The sequence below is a fragment of the Phyllostomus discolor genome, chromosome 4 (genome assembly GCF_004126475.2).
Source record: "Phyllostomus discolor isolate MPI-MPIP mPhyDis1 chromosome 4, mPhyDis1.pri.v3, whole genome shotgun sequence".
Classification (NCBI taxonomy): domain Eukaryota; kingdom Metazoa; phylum Chordata; class Mammalia; order Chiroptera; family Phyllostomidae; genus Phyllostomus; species Phyllostomus discolor.
This window is the reverse complement of record NC_040906.2, coordinates 102,514,255-102,534,350: the sequence shown is the minus strand read 5'-3', so window position 1 is coordinate 102,534,350 and position 20,096 is coordinate 102,514,255. Positions and strand designations below refer to the sequence as shown.

Genomic DNA, 20,096 nt, shown 5'->3' with positions numbered 1-20,096 from the left:
AACAACAACAAAGACAGCCCAGAGCAAGTAGAAGGAAGGAAATAACCAAGATCAGAGCAGAATTAAATGACATAGAGGATAAAAGCAAAATTATAAGGATCAATGCATCCAGGAGCTGGTTCCTTGAAAAGAAAAACAAAATCAATAAGCCTTTAAGCACACTCATCAGGAAAAAAAGAGAGAGGACCCAAATAAACACAACCAGAAATGAAAGAGGAGAGATTACAACTGACACCACAGAAATACAAGGGTTGTAAGAAATTACTACGAAGAACTGTATGCCAAGAAAATTGAAAACCTAGGTGAAAGGACAAATTTCTAAAAAATATAATCTCCAAAACTCAATGAAGAAGAAGCAGAAAGCCTGAACAGACCCATAACCATAGATAAAATTGAAGCAGTAATAAAAAAAACTCCCCACACACTAAAGTTCTGGATGAAATGGTTTCACAGTAGAATTCTACAATGGATTTAAGGAAGAGCTAAACCCTATCCTTCACAGACTATTCCAAAAAACACAAAATGATGGAAGATGCCCAAACTCTTTTATGAAGCCAGCATCATCCTAATCCCAAAAATCAGATAAAGACACAACAAAGAAAGAAAACTTCAGGCCAATGTCACTGATGAACATAGACACTAAAATCCTCAACAAAATATTGGAAAACTGCATCGAACAATACATTAAAAAGATCATACACATAACCAAGTGGGATTCCTCCCAGGGATAAAAGGATGGTTCTACATTCGGAAATTAGTAAATATAATACATCACATTAAAAAATGTCAAAAATAACATCATATCAATAGATGCAGAAAAAACATTTAATTAGGTACAGCACCCATTTGTCCTAAAAATGCATAGCAAAGTGGGAACAGAGGGAGGATTCCTCAACATAATAAAGGCCATATATGAGAGACCTACAGCCAACATCATACTCAATTGGCAAAAACTTAAATCTTTTCCACTAAGACCAGGAAGAAGACAAGGAGGTACATTCACCACTTCTATTCAATATAGTATTGGAAGTTTTAGGCACAGTAATCTGACAAAAAAGGAAATAAAAGGCATCCAAATCGGAAAGGAGGAAACAAAACTGTCACTGTTTGCAGATGACATGATAATGTACATAGAAAATCCTATGGAGTTGGCCAAAGAACTGCTTGACCTAATAAATGAATTTAGCAAAACAGCAGGTTACAAAATCAATATCCAGAAATCAAAGGCAGTTTTGTATACCAACAATGAAACAGCAGAAGCAGAAATCAAGAGAAAAATCCCATTCGATATAGCAAAAAGAAAAATAAAATACCTATGAATAAACCTAACCAAAGAGGTAAAAGATCTGTATTCAGAAAACTACACAACACTGAAGAAAGAAATCAAGGAAGATACAAACAAATGGAAATATATACTGTGTTCATGGATCGGAAGGATTAACATCATCAAAATGTCCATACTACCCAAAGCAATTTACAGATTCAATGAAATACCTATTAAAGTACCAATGGCATATTTCACAGACATAAAACACCAAAACTTTATATGGAACCATAAACAAGCCCAAAGACCTGCTGCAATTTCGAGAAAGAAGAGCAAAGTAGGAGGAATCACAATACCAGATCCCAAATTGTATTACAAGGCCACTATAATCAAAACAGCCTGGTACTGGCATAAAAACAGACACATGGACCAATGGAACAGAACAGAGAACCCAGAAATAAACCCAAGTCTCTACAGTCAATTAATATTCAAGAAAGGGGGCAGCAATGTAAAATGGAGCAAAAATAGCCTCTTCAAAAAATGGTGTTGGGAGAACTGGACAGCAACATGCAAAAAAATTTCTAAAAATTTTTTTAGAAAAAAAAATGTTGTAAGTTTTGCACCAACTTACACCATACACACAAAAATAAATACAAGGTGGACGAAACATTTAAATATAAGCCATGATACCATTAAAGTCCTAGAGGAGAACATAGGCAGGAAAATCTCAGATATTACACGCAGCAACATTTTTACTGATATGTCCCCTACAGCAATGGACATAAAGGAAAGAATAAACAAATGGGATCTCATCAAAGTAAAAAGCTTCTGCACAGCTAAAGAAAACAGTATCAAAATAAAAAGAGAACCAACTGTATGGGAAAACAAATTTGCCAATGATACCTCAGACAAGGGTTTAATCTCCAAACTATATAAAGAACTTACATGACTCCACTCTAAGAAGACAAGCAACCCAATTAAAAAATAGGCAAAGGACTTGAACAGACACTTCTCCAAGGAGGATATACAGAGCATCCAGAGACACATGAAAAGATGCTCAGTATCACTAGCTATCAGAAAGATGCAAATTAAAACCACAACAAACCAGTCAGAATGGCCATCATAAACAAAGCAACAAACAACAAGTGCTGGAGAGGTTGTAGACAAAAGGGAACCCTAGTGCACTGTTGGTGGGATTTGCAGACTGGTACAATCACTATGGAAAACAGTACAGAACTCTCTCAAAAAACTAAAAATTGATCTGCCTTTTGACCCAGTAATTCCACAGCTAGGATTATATCCTAAGAACCCGGTAACACCAATCCAAAAGAACCTATGCACCCCAATGTTCATAGCAGCACAATTTACAATAGCCAAGTGCTAGAAGCAACCTAGGTGCCCATCAGTAAATGAATGGATCAAAAAAGTATGGTACATTTACACAATGGAATTCTATGCAGCAAAAAGAAAGAAGGAGCTCCTACCCTTTGCAACAGCATGGATGGTATTGGAGAGAATTATGCTAAGTGAAATAAGCCAGTGAAAGACAAATACCATATGATCTTACCTTTAACAGGAACCTAAACAACAAAAGAAACAAACAAGCAAAATATAACCAAAGACACTGAAATAGAGAACACGCTGACAGTGACCTGAGGGGAGAGGTGGGGGAATTTCAGGGGAAAAGGGAAAGGGTTTACAGAAACAAGTATAAAGGACACATGGAGAAAAACCAAGTGGGGCTGGAAGTGGGAGGGAGGTGGGGAAGGCTGGGGAGGTTGGCTGGGATGTGAGTGAAAGACAGAAAACTGTACTTGAACAACAATTTAAATAAAAAGAAAACATGGAATTTAAATTAAAAAATACATAAAAACAAATACAAATAAGCGGCCAAAATGGGAAGACAAATAAACAGATCTCAAATAAAAGAAGAAAATTCTCCATAAGAACTAGATGGCCCTACTGGTGTGGCTCAGTGGATTGAGTTCCAGAATGTGAACCAAATGGTCACCGGATCTATTTCTAGTCACATGCCTGGATTGTGGGCCAGGTCCCCAGCAGAGAATGTGCCAGAGACAGCCAGACATTGATGTTTCTCTCCCTCTCTTTCACCCTCCCTTCCCCTCTCTATAAAAATAAATAAATAAAATGTTTTAAAAAAAGAAAAAGAACTAGATGAATGGAGGCAAACAATTTATCTGATAGATAGTTTAATAATTATAAGGACACTCAACAGAATGAAAAAAGACATGGAAAGCATAAAAAAGGTCCAGTCAGAAATAAAGAATGCAATATCTAAAATAAATAATACACTGACAGGAAGAAACAGTAGATTAGATGAAGCAGAAGATCGAGTCAGCAGTTTGAAAGACAAGGTAGAAAAATATAAACAGGCAGAGCACCAGAAAGTAAAACCAATTTTAAAAAATGAGGAGAGCTTAAGAAACACTTTGAACAAAACGAAGTTTTACAACATCTGCATCATGGGAATACCAGGAGAAAAGAGTGAGCAAGAAATCGAAAACCTATTTGAAGAAATAATGACCAAAAACTTCCTTAATCTAGTGAAGAAAAAGGCACATTTTCCAGGAAGTGAAGAGTCCTAAACAAGTTGGGTCCTAAGAAGGCAACAACAACACATCATAATTAAAATGGCAAGGCTTAAAGAAAAGGAGAGAATCCTAAAACCCACAAGAGAAAGCAGGTAGTTACATACAAGGGAACACCAATTAGATTGTCATCTGATTTCTCAACAAAAACATGTCAGGCCAGATATGAGTGACGTGAAATATTCAAGGTGATAAAAAGCAAGTATCTACAACCAGGGCTACCTTAACTAGCAAGGCTATAATTTAAAATCAAAGGAGTGACTTCTGGCCAAGATGGAAGCATAGGTTTGCCTTCTCACACAACCAAAAGAAGGACAACAAATTTAAAAACAAAAAACAAACAGAACTGCAAGAAAATTGAACTGTATGGAAGTCCAACCACCAAGCAGCTAAAGAAGAAACATTCATCTAGACGACTAGGAGGGGTGGAGATGGGCAGCCAGGGTGGAGGACTCACAGCAAGGCAGTGGATGGAGGACCGAGGAGGGCAAGCAGCCACCCGAGGTGCAGGTGGTCCCACACCGTGTATGTATAAACCAGAAGGAACTACTGGGGAGCAAGACAGACAGCACAACCCAGAGTTCTAGCATGGGGAAATAGAGCCTCAAAATTTCTGACTGAAAAAACCAGTGGGGGTTGCAGCAGCAGGAGAAACTCCCAGCCTCACAGGAGTATTTGTTAAAGAAACACATAGGCTGCTAGAATGTACACAAAACCACCCCCCTGGGAATCACCACAAGAAGAACCCAATTTGCTTGTGGATAGTAGGGGAAGAGACTGAAAACCTCAAGAGAACTGAGCAAGCAGCATTGTTCCCTCTAGGCCATCTCCCCCTCATACAGTGCCACAACACAGCTGACATGGGTTTCCCTGCCCTGCCAAATACCTTAGGCTCTATCCCTTACTATGTAATACATGCACCGAGACAAAAAAAAATATCCCAAATGAAAGAACAGATCAAAGCTTTAGAAAAAAATACAACTAAGTGATGAAGAAATAACCAACCTATCACATGCAAAGTTCAAAACACTGGTAATCAGGATGCTCCGGGAACTGGTTGAGTATGGTCACAAAATAGAGGAAAGAGTGAAGGCTATGAAAAGTAAATTAAAGGAAAATGCACAGGGAACCAACAGTGATGGGAGGGAAACCAGGACTCAGATCAATGCTTTGGAGAAGGAAGGCATAAACATTCAACCAGAACAGAATGAAGATATAAGAATTCAAAAATATGAGGAGAGGCTTAGGAACCTCTGGGACAACTTTAAATATTCCAACATCTGAATCATATGGGTGCCAGAAGGAGAAGAGGAAGAGGAAGAAATTGAACACTTACTTGAAAAAATAATGAAGGAGAATTTCCCCAATCTGGCAAAGTAAATAGGCTTCTAGGAAGTCCAGAAAGCTCAGAGAATTCCAAAGAAGTTGGACCCAAGGAAGCACACACCAAGGCACATTAAAATGATATTACCCAATATTAAAGATAAGGAGAGAATCTTAAAAGTAACAAGAGAAAAGGAAACAGTTACTTACAAAGGAGTTCCCATAAGACTATCAGCTGATTTCTCAAAAGAAAACTTACAGGCAAGAAGGGGCTGGAAACAAGTATTCCAAGTCATTAAAGTCAAGGACTTACAAGCTAGATTACTCTACCCAAAGCTATCATTTAGAATGGAAGGGCAGAAAAGTCAAGTTAAAGGAGTTCACCAGCACCAAGCTCTTATTATATGAAATGTTAAAGTGACTTCTCTAAGGAAAAGAAGAATATCGAGAACTATGAATAAGTGAAATGACAACAAACCAACAACTATCAACAAGTGAACCTAAAAAACAAAAACTAAGCAAACAACTAAAACAGCAACAGAATCACAAATGGAGATCACATGGAGAGTTATCAGTGGAGAGGCGCAATGGAGAGAATGGGGGTAAAGGTACAGGGAATAAGAAGAATAAATAGTAAGTATAAAATAGACAGGGCAAGGTTAAGAATAGTATAGGAAATGGAGAAGCCAAAGAACTTATATGTACTACCCAAGGACATGAACTAAGGGAGGGGGGTAATGCAGGTGGGAGGGGGTGCAGGGCAGAGGGCGATAAAGGGGGGGAGAGAATGGGACAACTATAACAGCATAATCAATAAAATATATTTTTAGGGCCCCGGCTGGCGTAGCTCAGTGGATTGAGCACGGGCTGGGAACCAAAGTGTCCCAGGTTCGATTCCAGCCAGGGTACATTCCTGGGTTGCAGGCCATGACCCCCAGCAACCGCACATTGATGTCTGTCTTTCTGTCTGTCTGTCTGTCTGTCTGTCTCTCCCTCCCTTCCCTCTCTAAAAAATAAATAAAATATTTAAAAAATATATATATATTTTTTAAAAATTAATAAAATAAGAGAATTAAGGAGCTTCCCAGACAAGAAAAAGCTAAAAGAGTTTGTTAACACCAAACCAATACTGCAACAAATATTAAAGGGCTTGCTTTAAAAGGAAGAAGAAAAAGACAAAGAAAAAATAAAAGCAGAGGAAAATAGACTAACAATAAAATGGCACTAAATACGCATGTATAATAATCACCTTAAATATGAATGGCTTAAATGCTCCAGCCAAAAGACATATCGTAGCTGATGGATAAGAAAACAGGAACCATATGTATGCTGCCTACAAGACACTCCACCACAGATGGAAAGACACATGCAGATTAAAGTAATTGGAAGGAAAAGATATTTCATACAAATAGAAAGGAAAAAAAAGCTGGGGTAGCAGTACTTATGTCCAACAAAATAGACTTTAAAACCAAGGCTACAGTAAGAGACAAAGAAGGGCACTACATATTGATAAAGGTAACAATCCAACAAGAAGATAACCCTGGTAAACATTTATGCACACAACATAGTAGAACCTAAATATACAAAGTAAATCTTCATGGACATAAAGGGAGACATCAACAGAAATGCAGTCATAGTCGGGGACTTGAATACCCCACTGACTTCAAAAGATGCATCTTCCTGACAGAAAATCAACAAGGAGACAGCGGCCTTCAACAACACACTACATCAAATGGTTTAATTGGTATCTTCAGAGCATTTCACCCCAAAGCACCTGAATACACCAACTTTTCAAGCACACATGGAATGTTTTCTGGATAGACCACATCCTAGGACATAAAACAAGTCTCAATAAATTTAAGAAGACTGAAGTCATACCAAGGATCTTCTCTGACCACAATGCTATGAAACTAGAAATCAATCACAAGACCACTGAAAAACACACAAAGACATAAAAACTAAAGAACATGTTATTACACAATGAATGGGTCAATAATGAGATCAAGGAAGAAACCAAAAGATACCTGGAAACAAATGAAAATGAAGACACAACAATCCAAAATCTATGGGACATAGGGAGAGCAATCCCAAGTGGGACAGGCCTATCTCAGAAAACAAGAAAAAGCTCAACTAAACAATCTAACCTCACACTTATGGGAACCTGAAAAAGAACAACAAACAAAACCTGTAGTGTGCAGAAGGAAGGAAATACTAAAGAACAGAAATAAAAAAAATAAAATCTTAGAAAAAGATACAAAAGATCAATAAATCCCAGAGCTAGTTATTTGAAAAGATGAACAAGATGGACAAACATTTAACCATATTCATCAAGAAAAAAAGAGAGAGGACTCAAATACATAAAATCAGAAATGGAAGAGTAGAAATAACGACTGACACCAAGGAAATACAAAGTACTATAGACAAACTGGACTAAAATGGATAAATTCTTGGAAACACATAATCTTCCAAAACTAAATCAAGAAGAATCAGAAAATCTGAATAGACAGATTACACCCAGTGAAATTGAAGCAGTAATCAAAAAACTCCCAAGAAAAAAAGCCTGGGACCTGATGGCTTCACAGGCAAATCTGACTGAACATTTCAAGAACACCTATTCTCAAACTCTTTCCAAAAATTCAAGAGGAGGAAAGCTCCCAAACTCATTTCCAAGTCCAACATTATCCTAATTTCAAAACCAGATAAAGACACTACAAAAAATGAAAATTAAAGGTTAATATCTGGTGAACATAGATGCTAAAATCCTCAACAAAACATTAGCAAACCAAATACAGCAATACATCAAAAAGATCATACAACATGATCAAGTAGGATTTATTCCAGGAACTTGAGGTTGGTACAACATTCACAAATAAATAAATGTGATTCACCCCATAAGCAAAAAGAAGGATAAAAAACACATGATCGTATCAATAGATGCAGAAAAAGCATTTAATAAAATCCAGCACCCATTTATGATAAGAACTCTCGGAGCACTTCCGGCAAGATGGAGGCAGAGGTGGACGCACGGTACCTCCACGCACAACCAGATGGAGGCAGAGATGGACGCACCGTACCTCCAAGCACAACCAGGATTAGAACAACAACAATTTAGAGGCAGAATAACACCCAGAACTGACAGAGAATTTATCTGAATGGAAGTTGGACAGCCAAGAAGTTGAAGTAGACCCGTTCATCCAGACCAGTAGGAAGGGTGGAGACCGGCGCCAGTTGAAGCACGAAGAGTGCGGGGAGAGCTGGGCGCCTAAGGCAGCCAGGAGAGAGTAAGCCATCCGGGGCATGCAGCAGATGGACCTTGAGTATGCAAGCGGCAACAGGCGGACCCAGTGAGGCTGCGATTGTGGACCAGGGCAGAGCTCGCAGCCTGGGATCCCAGGGAAGGGACTGAGATCCCAGGAGAGTAGGGCTGCCGCCATTGTTCCCTGCCGACCCTGCCCCCACCCCCACCCACAACGTCACAACCTAGCGACTGGGGTGCCCAGCCCCGGTGAACACCTAAGGCTCCGCCCCTCACCGTAACAAGAGCGACCAGACCAGAATAAAAAGAGAGAGCGATGGCTCAAATAGAAGAACAAATCAGTATCCCAGAACTCATCCTTTTCAGCGAAGAAATAGCTAACCTATCAGATGCACAGTTCAAAACACTGGTGATCAGGAAGCTCACAGAATTGGTTGATTTTGGGTGCAAATTACATGAAAAAATGCAGGTTACATAAAAGAGATGAAGGAAGATGCACGGAAAACCAACAGTGATAAGAAGGAAACTGGGACTCAAAACAATAGAGTGGACCAGAAGGAAGAAAAAAGAAACCAAACAGGAAATAATGAAGAAATAAGAATTCAAAAAAAATGAGGAGAAGCTTAGGAACCTCCAGGACATCTTTAAACGTTCCAACATCTGAATTGTAGGGGTACCAGAAGGGGAAGAGAAAGAGCAACAAGTGGAAAAGTTATCTGAACAAATAATAAGGGAGAACTTCCCCAATCTGGCAAAGGAAATAGACTTCCAGGAAGACCAGGAAGCTCAGAGAGTCCCAAAGAAGTTGGACCCAAGGAGGAACACACCAAGGCACATCATAATTGCATTAGCCAAGATAAAAATGAAAGAGAGAATCCTAGAAGCAGCAAGAGATAAGGAGACAGTAACCCACAAAGGAGTTCCCACCAGACTGTCAGTTGATTTCTCAAAAGAGACCTTGCAGGCAAGAAGGGTCTAACAAGAGGTATTCCAAGTCATGAAAGGCAAGGACCTACATCCCAGATTGCTCTATCCAGCAAAGCTCTCATTTAGAATGGAAGGGCAGATATAGTGCTTCCCAGATAAGGTCAAGTTAAAGGAGTTCATCATCACCAAGCCCTTATTTTATGAAATGTTAAAGGGACTTATCTAAGAAAAGAAGATTAAAAAAAAACATGTATAGTAAAAGGACAGCAAACTCACAATTATTAACAACCACACCTAAAGCAAAACCAAAAGAAACTAAGCAAACAGCTAGAACAGGAACAGAACCACAGAAATGGAGATCACATGGAGGGTTAGCAACAGGGGAGTGGGAGGAGGAGAGAGGGGGAAAAGGTACAGAGAATAAGTAGCATAGATTGTAGGTTGAAAATAAATAGGGGGAGGGTAAGGATAGTATGGGAAATGTAGAAGCTAAAGAACTTATGACACATGGACATGAACTAAAGGGGGGAATGTGGGTGGGAGAGGGGGTACAGGGTGGAGGGGAGTGAAGGGGGGAAAATGGGACAACTGTAACAGCATAATCAATAAAATATATTTAAAAAAAAGATGGTCTGTTTGGGTAAAAATCCCATCTTCTCAGATCACCTGCCATCTGAATAAAGTCCCCATAAAGATTCCAAAAAAAAAAAAAAAAAAAACAACTCTCACCAAAGTGGGGATACAGGGAATACCCCTTAACATAATTAGGCCATTTATGACAAACCTACTGCCAGCATCATACTCAATGGGCAAAAACTACAAGAGCTCTCCTTAAGACTGGGTACATGACAGGGATGTCTGTTTTCACTTCTCTTATTAAACATAGTACTGGAAGCCCTAGCCACAGCAATCAGACAAGAACAAGAAATAAAAGTCATCATAATTGGAAAGGAAAAAGTAAAACTGTCTCTATTTGCAGATGACATGATACTATACATATAGAACCCCAAAGATTTCACAAAAAAACCACTAGAACTTATAAATGAGTTCAGCAAAGTAGCAGGATACAAAATTAATATTCAGAAATCAGCTGTTATTTTTATTTGCCAATAACAAACTGACTGAAAGGGAAATTAAGAAAACAATCCCATTCACAATTGCTTCAAAAAGAAATAAAATACCTAGGAATAAACCTAACCAAAAATGTAAAAGACCTGTATTCAGAAAATTATAAGACACTGAAGAAAGAAAGTGAAGAAGACACAAATAAGTGGAAGCACATACTGTGTTCATGGACAAGAATTAACATCATTAAAATGTGCATACTACCCAAAGCAACACAGATTCCTATAGATTCAACACAATTCCTATTAAGATTTCAATGATGTCTTTCATAGAACTAGAACAAATATTCCAAAAATTTGTATGGAACCCAAAAACACCTTGAATAGTAAAAGTGATCTAGAAAAAGAAGAACAAAATTAGAAGAATGACGCTGACTAATGTCAAACTACAATGAGGCCATAGTAGTCAAAACAACATGGTACTGGCATAAAAACAGACACACAGATCAATGGAACAGAAAAGAGACCCCAAAACTAAACCCACACCTTTATGTCAATTAATATTCAGCAGAGGAAGCAAGCACTTACAATGGGCTAAAGATACTTGATTCAATAAATGGTACTGGGAAAACTGGACAGATTATGTGCAGAAAAATGAAACTAGACTTCTTAAACCACACATAAGAATAAATTCAAAATGGATTAAAGACTTAAATATTAGACCCAAACCCATAAAAATCCTAAAAGAAAACATAAGCAGCAAAATCTCAGACAGCTCGTAGCAACATTTTATCAGATACATCTCCCCAGGCAAGGGACACAAAAGAAAAAGTAAACAAATAGGACTACATCAAACTAAAAAGTTTTTGCACAGCAAAGGAAATCATCAAAAAAATAAAAAGACGACCCATAGAAAGGGACAACACATTCGTCAATACATCTAACAAGGCGTTAATAGTCAAAATTCATAAAGAATTTATAAAACTCAGTGCCAAAAAAATGAACCCAATTAAAAATGGGCAAAGGACTTGAATACACACTTCTCCAAAGAGGATATACAGATGGTCAATAGACATATGAAAAGATGCTCAATGTCACTAACGATCACAGAAATGCAAATTACACCCACAATTAGATATCATCTCACACCCATCAGAATGGCTATCGTCAATAAATCAACAAACAAGTGATGGTGGGGATGTGGAAAAAGGGGGACCCTTTTGCACTATTGATGGGAATGCAGTCCGGTGCAGCTACTGTGGAAAGCAATATGGCGATATCTCAAAACATTAAAGATGAATCTGCCTTTTGACCAGCCCTCCCACTTCTGGGAATATGTCCGAAGGAATGCAAAATACTAACATAAAAGAACATAAGGATCCCTATGTTCATTGCATCATTATTTACAATTGCCAAGATATATTCCAAGTGTCCATCAGTAGATAAGTGGATAAAGCAACTATGGAACATTTACACAATGGAATACCACTCAGCCACAAAAAACGAAGAAAATTTGACCCTTCGTGACACTATGGATGAACATGGAGAACATTATGAGAACTGAAGTAAACCAATCAGAGAAAGACAAATACCTTGATTTCACTCATATGTGCAACCTAATCTACAAACTAAAGTAACATGGAAAATAGAGACAGACTCACAGATGAAGAGCAGGATGACAGCTAAAAAAGGGGTGGGTAGGTTAAAAGGTGGAGGGATTGAGCAAAAAGAAAAAAGGACCATGGACATGGACGACATTTGGTGATTGCAGGGGGAGATGGTATAAGGGGACTAAATGGTAATGGAAAAAAAAACAATAAATTTTTTTAAAGAATGATTTGCTGTACCAAAATAGGAAAATAAACCAAAAACAAAGAAGACCTAGAATTAAAGGAATCAGAGATTCAACAAAAGAGGCTAAAGGGAGGTCCCCACGATACCTGCTATGCACTAGATACAAACAACCAGTCCATAAAAGAGAAGATCAAAAACTGATAAAATCAATATATAACAATACAGGGAAAGTAAAGAGTTTGACAAAGTGCCAACACGGAATTGTTTTAGACATGCATGGGAGGGGGCAGTGAAAGTTAAACCTCGTCTTTATAATAGGAAGTCAATAAACAAGGTTTGAAGCTCAAAAATAAAGTACCAATTTAAGGGTGTTACAAGTCTGAAGAATCAGCTAAGAGTTGGAAGCAGATATTTCTGGGAAAAGGGATGCGACATGGAGTAATATATGTTGGGGGGGGCTATTTTTGTTAATAAACAGGTGGCACCATTTGGTGCTTTAAATTATATTCATGTTCTACTTTGATTAAAAACTAAAAACATAAAAAAGATTACAGAAATGAATCAAAATAGCACCATCTTTGATCAAACAAGATTAAAACTATTAATGTCACTGATTTAACTCAGGTTTACTCATCTTTAAAGATATAATACAAAACAAAATGCCCACTATTTTCCATTGGTTATTACCTTCTGATTTTCCTCCACTTCGGTTCTAAGTTCTGAACCCACAGCAGTTTTTGTTATAGCTCTAAGGAAATAAAAACGTTATTAGTGCTTGGGTCAATATTTGACATCAACATCTTCAATTTCCCTATATTTAAGTATGAAATAATAAATTGATTAATAAATTATAAAAACCCAATGAAAAAAAACTTTAAACTTTTATAATTGATAAATGTATTTCTCCTCTCTGATGTGTATTTTTTTCATGATTATAAGCTATAATACCAAGGAAAAGTAGTAGTAATGGCAGCACTTTAGTGCAAGTGCAGTTATTTCCAAGATCTTAGTTAAGTATATATAACTCTATTCCTGTATATGATCTCTACAGCTCACAGGTTAGACAATAATGTTAAATAAATTAAGGAAACAGACTGCTCATTTCATTTAAGAACTTGTGGTGAGGATGGAATAAAGGAGAACATACTACATGATTTATAAGTCCTGTGTGAGAAGTATTTTCAAGACTAATCAAATAAAGAAATTCTAAAAATTTGGCTTTTAAAACAATTTTGCCTTGCATTGGAGATGTAGAGGACAATTACACAATTGAAAGCAATACCAGAAAACTGTATTCAAAATCTTACTCTGTCATTATGAACAAGTCAGCCTCTATAAACCATTTTCTTCATCAAGATTAAATAAAATGATATATATGAAACTCTTCAGAAAGAAAAACATTACCATCCATGTAAGACCCTAGAATGGTTATGCTCAATACATTAGATTTTGTTAACTCATCCAATCCAGAAAGGCAGTTATCGCTATTTCCATTTCACTGCTTAGGAAAGTGTTTATTTACAAAGTTCATACAACTAGGAAATGTCGTGCCAGGTATACAACCAATATGGGTCTCATCAACCACACAATGCAGAATCTGGCCACCTTCTCAGAAGGAGAGTACCATTAGCAGTATGGTATTAGTAGTAAGAAAACTTTCCTTTTCTGAGCACTTGTGTATTTTAATTGATTCACTTTGGATATGAACGTGAAGCTAATTAGGAGTATGTTCAGGAGATGAATGCCTCAAAACCTTATTATTCTATATTACCTGGCTTTGGTAGGAAAATTTTGACTAAGATCCTTCATAACCACCAAAGCTAATTCAATAGGAGCAGCCAATATTCGGGCAGCAGTCTGGAAACTTAGATCTGTAACAATGTCAAATACAATATAAAGTATATTAATATAACGCAATAAGAAATAGGAAAAAAACACATTTATCTCCCATTATTTTCTTGGTAACTAAGAATGCCTTAGAATAAAACCTTTTTGAAGAGTGCCCATCATACAATTTCAAGTTTTACTGACTTCCTCGGACCTAGGGTGTTTATTATAACCATTTTTTGATCCACCTGCATAAAACAATAGGGCACATATGAAAACATTTGGCACAGGATAAATCCATCTCAAATCCTTTTCCTTCTGAATTTACAACAAACCTCAAAAAGTATAATGAAAGTTTTTAGTAAATTATCTTGAGAAAAAAATACTTGATAAAATACTTGATATTTTGTACAAGAAATGCAAACATACATTCTCCCATACTAACAGGACTCTGGCATTTGATAGGTACATTGTTTAGTAAATGTATAAAGATAAATGAAGACCAAGACAAATATGTTTGTACACTATAAGCTTACGCATTTGGTCAAAGAAAGGTCTGGCACTCATTTACATGTATTACTTCTCCATTCTGTTATGTCTATAAAAGGAGTTTTGTTTTATTTCATAATTTTTTATAGTTTATACTAAACAGATGTCCCATTATTTCCCCCAACTCCTCCCTCCATCCAGCCCAACACCCTCATCCCCAGTCAATGCCCACACTGTTGTTCATGTCCATGGGTCCTTCATGAATGTTTGTTGACTAATACCTTCACCTTCTTTCAATCAGTCCCCACCTCCCCCTTCTCTTCTTACTGCTGTCAGTCTATCCATGATTCCATGTCTCTGGTTCCATTTTACTCATTAGTTTATTTTCCTTATTAGATTCCTCTTGTGAGATCATGATATGTGTCTTTCATCTACTGACTTATTTCACTTAGCATAATAGTTTGCAGTTCTATCCATGCTGTAGCAAAAAGCAAGAATTCCTTCTCTTTTTCTGCTGCATAGCATTTCATTGTGTAAATGTATCATGATTATTTTTAATCTACTTCTCTACTGATGGGCACTTGGGCTGTTTCCAGCATTTGGCTATTGTAAATAGCACTGCTACGAACATAGTAGTGCCTAATTCTTTCGAATTGGTGATTAGAATCCTTAGCAGATAATCCCAGCGGTGGGATTGCTGGATCAAAAGGCAGTCCCATTTTTAATTTTTGAGAAAACTCCATACTGTTTTCCACAGTGGCTATAACAGTCTGCATTCCCACCAATAGTGTACTACAGCCTGCGGTTCCCACCAACAGTGCACTAGGGTTCCCTTTTCTCCACATCCTCACCAGTTTTTGTTGTTTGATGATTCATTAATGATAGTCATTTTGGCAGGTGTGAGGTGATCTCTCTCTGTGATTTTGATTTGCATCTCTCGGATTGCTAGTGATGTTGAGCATCTTATTATATGTCTATGTGCCATTTCTACATCCTCTTTCGCAAAGTGTCTATTCAGGTTCTTTGCCCATTTATTAATTGGATTAATTGTCTTCCTGGTGTTGAGTCATGTGAGTTCTTTATATATTCTGGAGATTAAACCCTTGCCAAAGTATCATTGGCAAATATGTTCTCCAATACAGTTGGTTCCCTTTTTATTTTCATAATAGTTTATTTAGCCATGCAAAAGCTTTTTAATTTCATGTAGAACCATTTGTCTATATTTATTCTTCTAATTCTCTAGCCCTAGGAGATATATCAGCAAAAATACTGCTATATGAGATATCTGAAATTATAGTGCCTATGTTTTTCACTAGGATTTTTATGGTATCCCAATTTATATCTAAGTTTTTTTATCCACTTTGAACTTGTTCTAGTGTGTCCTGTAAGTTGGTGGCCTAGTATCATTTTTTTTTTGCATGTACTAGTCCAGTTCTCCCAACACCATTTAATGAAGGGACTAACTCCCATTGTATGCTCATGCACCCTTTGTCAAAAATTAATTGACTCTAAAGACATGAGTTTATTTCCGAGCTCTCTATTCTGTTCCATCGATCTATGTGTCTGTTTTTATGCCAGTACTAGACTTTTTATTATAAGGGTCTCTTAGTATAGTTTGATATCAAGAATTGTGATATCAAACTTTGTTCTTCTTTCTCAGTACTGTTGAGGCTATAGGGGGTCTTTTTTGGTTCTATATACATTTTTAGAATATTTATTCTAGATCTGTAAAATATGCCTTTCATATTTTATTAGGAATTGCATTGAATCTATAGATTGCTTTGGGTAGTATGCACATTTTAATGATGTTAATTCTTCCAACCCATGAACATGGTCTATGCTTCCATTTATTAGTATCTTCCTCAATTTCTTTATTCAGTGTTCTATAGTTTTTAGAATATAGATCTTTTAACACCTTGGTTAAATTTATTCCTAGGTACTTTATTTTGTTGTTGTTGCTAAAGATCTTTTTCTTTCTCTGAGAGTTCATTGTTGGCATACATAAAGGCCATCAATTTCTGAATATTGACTTAGTATCCCACAATTTTGCCAAATTCACCTATTAGGTCAAGTAGTTTTTTGGTGGAACTTACAGGGTTTTCTATGTATACTATCTTGTTGTCTACAGATAATGACAGTTTTACTTCTTCCTTTCCGATTTAGATGCCTTTTCTTTCTTCTTCTTGTGTGATCACTGTAGCCAAGACTTCCAGCACTATGTTGAATAAGAAGGGTGAAACTGGACACCCTTGTCTTGTTTCTGATCTTAAGGGAAATGCTTTTAGTTTTTGCCCATGAATGTGTTGTTGGCAGTAGTTTTTTGCCTATGGCCTTTATTATGTTGAAGTTCTCTGCCTCTAGTCCCACCTTGCTGAGAGTTTTTATCATAAATGGGTGCTAGATTTTATCAAATGCTTTCTCTGCATGTATAAATATGATCATGTGGTTTTTGTCTTTCATTTTGTTTATGTGAGGTATCACATTTATTGATTTGCAAACATTGTACCATTGTTACGTTCCCAGGATAAATCACACTTGATCATGGTGTATGGTCTTTTTAAGGCATTGCTGGATACCTTAAAAAGGTAGCAAATACTACCTTTGCTAGTATTTTCTTGAGAATTTTAGTGTCTATCTTTATGAGATAGTTTTGGAATTAGGATAATACGGGCCCCATATTAAAAGAGTTTGTGAGTATTCCCTCTTCTTCAAATTTTTGCAATGTTTTGAGAAGGATAGGCGTTAGTTCTTCTTTGAATGTCTGGTAAATTTTGCCTGTAAAGACATCTGGTCCAGAGCTTTTGTGTGCCAGGATTTTTTTGATTACTGCTTCAATTTCTCTAGTTGTTAAAGGTCTATTCAGGTTTTCTGCTTCTTCCTGATTCTGTTTGGAAGACTATATGTTTCTAGAATTTCTCCATTTCACCTAGGTTTTTCAATTTCTTAGCATATAGTTGTTCTTAGTAATTTCTTATAATCCTTTGTATTTCCATGGTATCATTTGCTACTTCTCTTTCATTTCTGATTTTATTTGGGTCTTCTCTTTTTCTTTTCTTGAGGAGTCTGGTAAGGGATTATCATTCTTGTTTATCTTTTCAAAGAACAAGGTCCTGGACTCACTGATCCTTTGAAATGTTTTTTTAGTCTCTATGTCATTTAATTCTGCTCTGATCTTCATAATTTCCCTCCTTCTACTAACTCTGGGCTTTGCTGGTCATTTTTCCTCTAATTCTTTTAGATATTAGGGTTCATCTTAACTGGGATTCTCTGTGCCTCCTGAACCTGTGACTCTCTCCCTCACCAAATATGGATAATTCCTGTTATTATTTCTTTAAATAGGTTTTCTATCCCTTGTTCCCTTTGTTCTCCTGGTATCTGTATGGTGCAATACTATTATATTTCATGTTGTCCCAATGCCCCCTTAAACTATCGTCATTCTTCTTGGTCTTTTTCCATTTTGTTGCTCTGACTAGGTGTTTTTTTCCCTACCTTGTCTTCCAACTTGCCAGTTCGATATTCTGCTTCATCTAGTCCGCTTTTAATTCCTTCTAGTGTATTCTTCATTTCAGGTATCACATTCTTTATTTCCAACTGGTTCTTATTCTAGGTTTCTATATCCTTTTTCATGAAAATGTAATTCCCACTAACTTCCATGCAGTTCTCACTAAGTTCCTTGAGAATCTATATAACCATTACTTTGAACTGTATGTCTCATAAACTGCTTGCCTCAATTTCACTTAGCTCTGTTTTGAAGATTCCTCCTTTCCTTTCATTAGGGTTTTTTTGTTTCCCCATTTTAGTTGTCTGTTTGTGTTTGTTTCTATGTATTAGATTGATCTGCTTTGACTCTCTGTCTTGTGGAGTGGCCTTATATGTTAGGAGTTCCAGTATTGGGACCCAGTAGTGCAGACTCCTTGATCTCCTGATCTGGATGCTCGAGGAATGTCTTTTGTGTGGGTTATGTGGACTCTCCTATTGTATGAGTCCTGACTGTTATTGTCCCATTTACTCTTTAGGAACTCCTTTCTAGCTGGCTCACTAAGAGGCTCAAGCCCTACCACATTTTGTATGCTACTATATAGGTGCTGGCAGATCAAAGTAAAACAGCACAAAGACACCAAAAAAACATGCAAGCTCTTCCCCTAACCACAACAGTAATACCAATGACCAGAAAGCAAAGAATAAAAGCAGGAAGAGAAATAGAATAGTACATAAAGAGGGAAAAGAAAAAGAATACAAGAAAACCAAAGGAAAGAAAAGTAATTTTGAAAGGAGACATGGGGAAGAGAATACTAATTAATAAATTGAAAGGAAAACAGGGAAAAGGAACACAGAGAAAGTAACATAAATAATAAAAGTAGAGAGGAACAGAACAATGGAGTAATCAAAGCTAAGAGTAAAACAGGAGATAGGAAAGAAAAAATAGAGCAGCAAAAATAAAAGAAAAATAAATACAAAGATAATAAGGCTGTGAAAATGAAAAATAGCAAAAATAATTAAAAAGAACCAAGTGGATTGGTCTCAGCAGAGTTTGGTGCTCATCTTCTTATTTCTCCCTTTAGATGTCAATCTAATGTCTGATTCTGGTGTGAGCCAATGTTATGTACTCTCCACATATGGCCCTTGGCAGCCTTTTCAAAGCTACAAGCCATTCGCATTTTGTGGCTGATTCTTCCAGGCTTGGCTGTTCCCAGGGTGGAACAAGTTGCTCTACAAAGCTGGCCTGTATCAGCACTGGGTCCCAGGGTATACCAGTAAATGTCCCAAGTCACCTTAGGATCTGCCTCAGCCAAGAGAGGGCTTCTATGTGTCAGTTGGATCTGTAGCCAGAGGAGGCAACTGATGGATGTTTCTCTCTCACACCAACAGTTCTCTCTCTCTCTCTCTGTCTCACAAACACACAAATCAATAGAATATACCCTATATGCATCCTCTTTTCAAGTCTCATAGCATCCCAATGGGATGGGGAAGAGGGCAAGAGTCCAACAGCAAAACTGTAACATGGGATGATGGTGCAGCACCTGCGCCACTCTTTCAGGTGAGTTTCAGACTCAGGCTCCTACCACTGCACTCCCAGGAAGGCTTCCACACCCAGTGCCACTCTTGCCTCTCTGCCTCAGCAATCCTGGCTCCTCAACCATTCCACAGCCTCCTCAGTCAGACTCTGTCCAACTCATAGTTCCAGCGGTGCCCAGGGCTGAGGAGGCAACAGCCCCACCCCCCGCCCCGCAGCAAATATTGCAGTCCCCGGACCCTGGCTCCCAAGAGGGCCCATGGCCCAGCTTGGCACAAAGGGCACAGTGGCAAGGCTGGTCACCAAGGTGCAGCCACTCCTTTGGCTTCTTCCTGAGGATGTTTAAAATTTCACAACATGACACAAGCTCCAAGCCTGTTGCACTCAGAACCACTAGCCAGGCAGTGGTGGTGGCAGCTCCTCCAGGAAAGCCCAGACTACCTACCTGCCCCTGAGTGCTCACACAGATGGATAGACACTTGCACACTACACAAATGCATGCACATACCAGCACACATGCTCACTCACA

The 20,096-nt window shown here is 37.6% G+C and overlaps 1 protein-coding gene across 6 annotated transcripts in view; it reads right to left on the bottom strand.

Moving 5' to 3' along the window:
- Positions 1-20,096, bottom strand: part of UGGT1 (UDP-glucose glycoprotein glucosyltransferase 1) — a 187,501-nt gene that overhangs the window by 119,867 nt on the left and 47,538 nt on the right. For all 6 annotated transcript variants that reach the window (XM_028510702.2, XM_036023724.1, XM_036023721.1 and 3 more), the window contains exons 10-11: positions 14,009-14,108; positions 12,925-12,985 (exon numbers count right to left, since the gene is read on the bottom strand). In XM_028510702.2, coding sequence (XP_028366503.1) covers positions 12,925-12,985; positions 14,009-14,108 — 161 coding nt within the window. The remainder of the gene's footprint in view (positions 1-12,924; positions 12,986-14,008; positions 14,109-20,096) is intronic.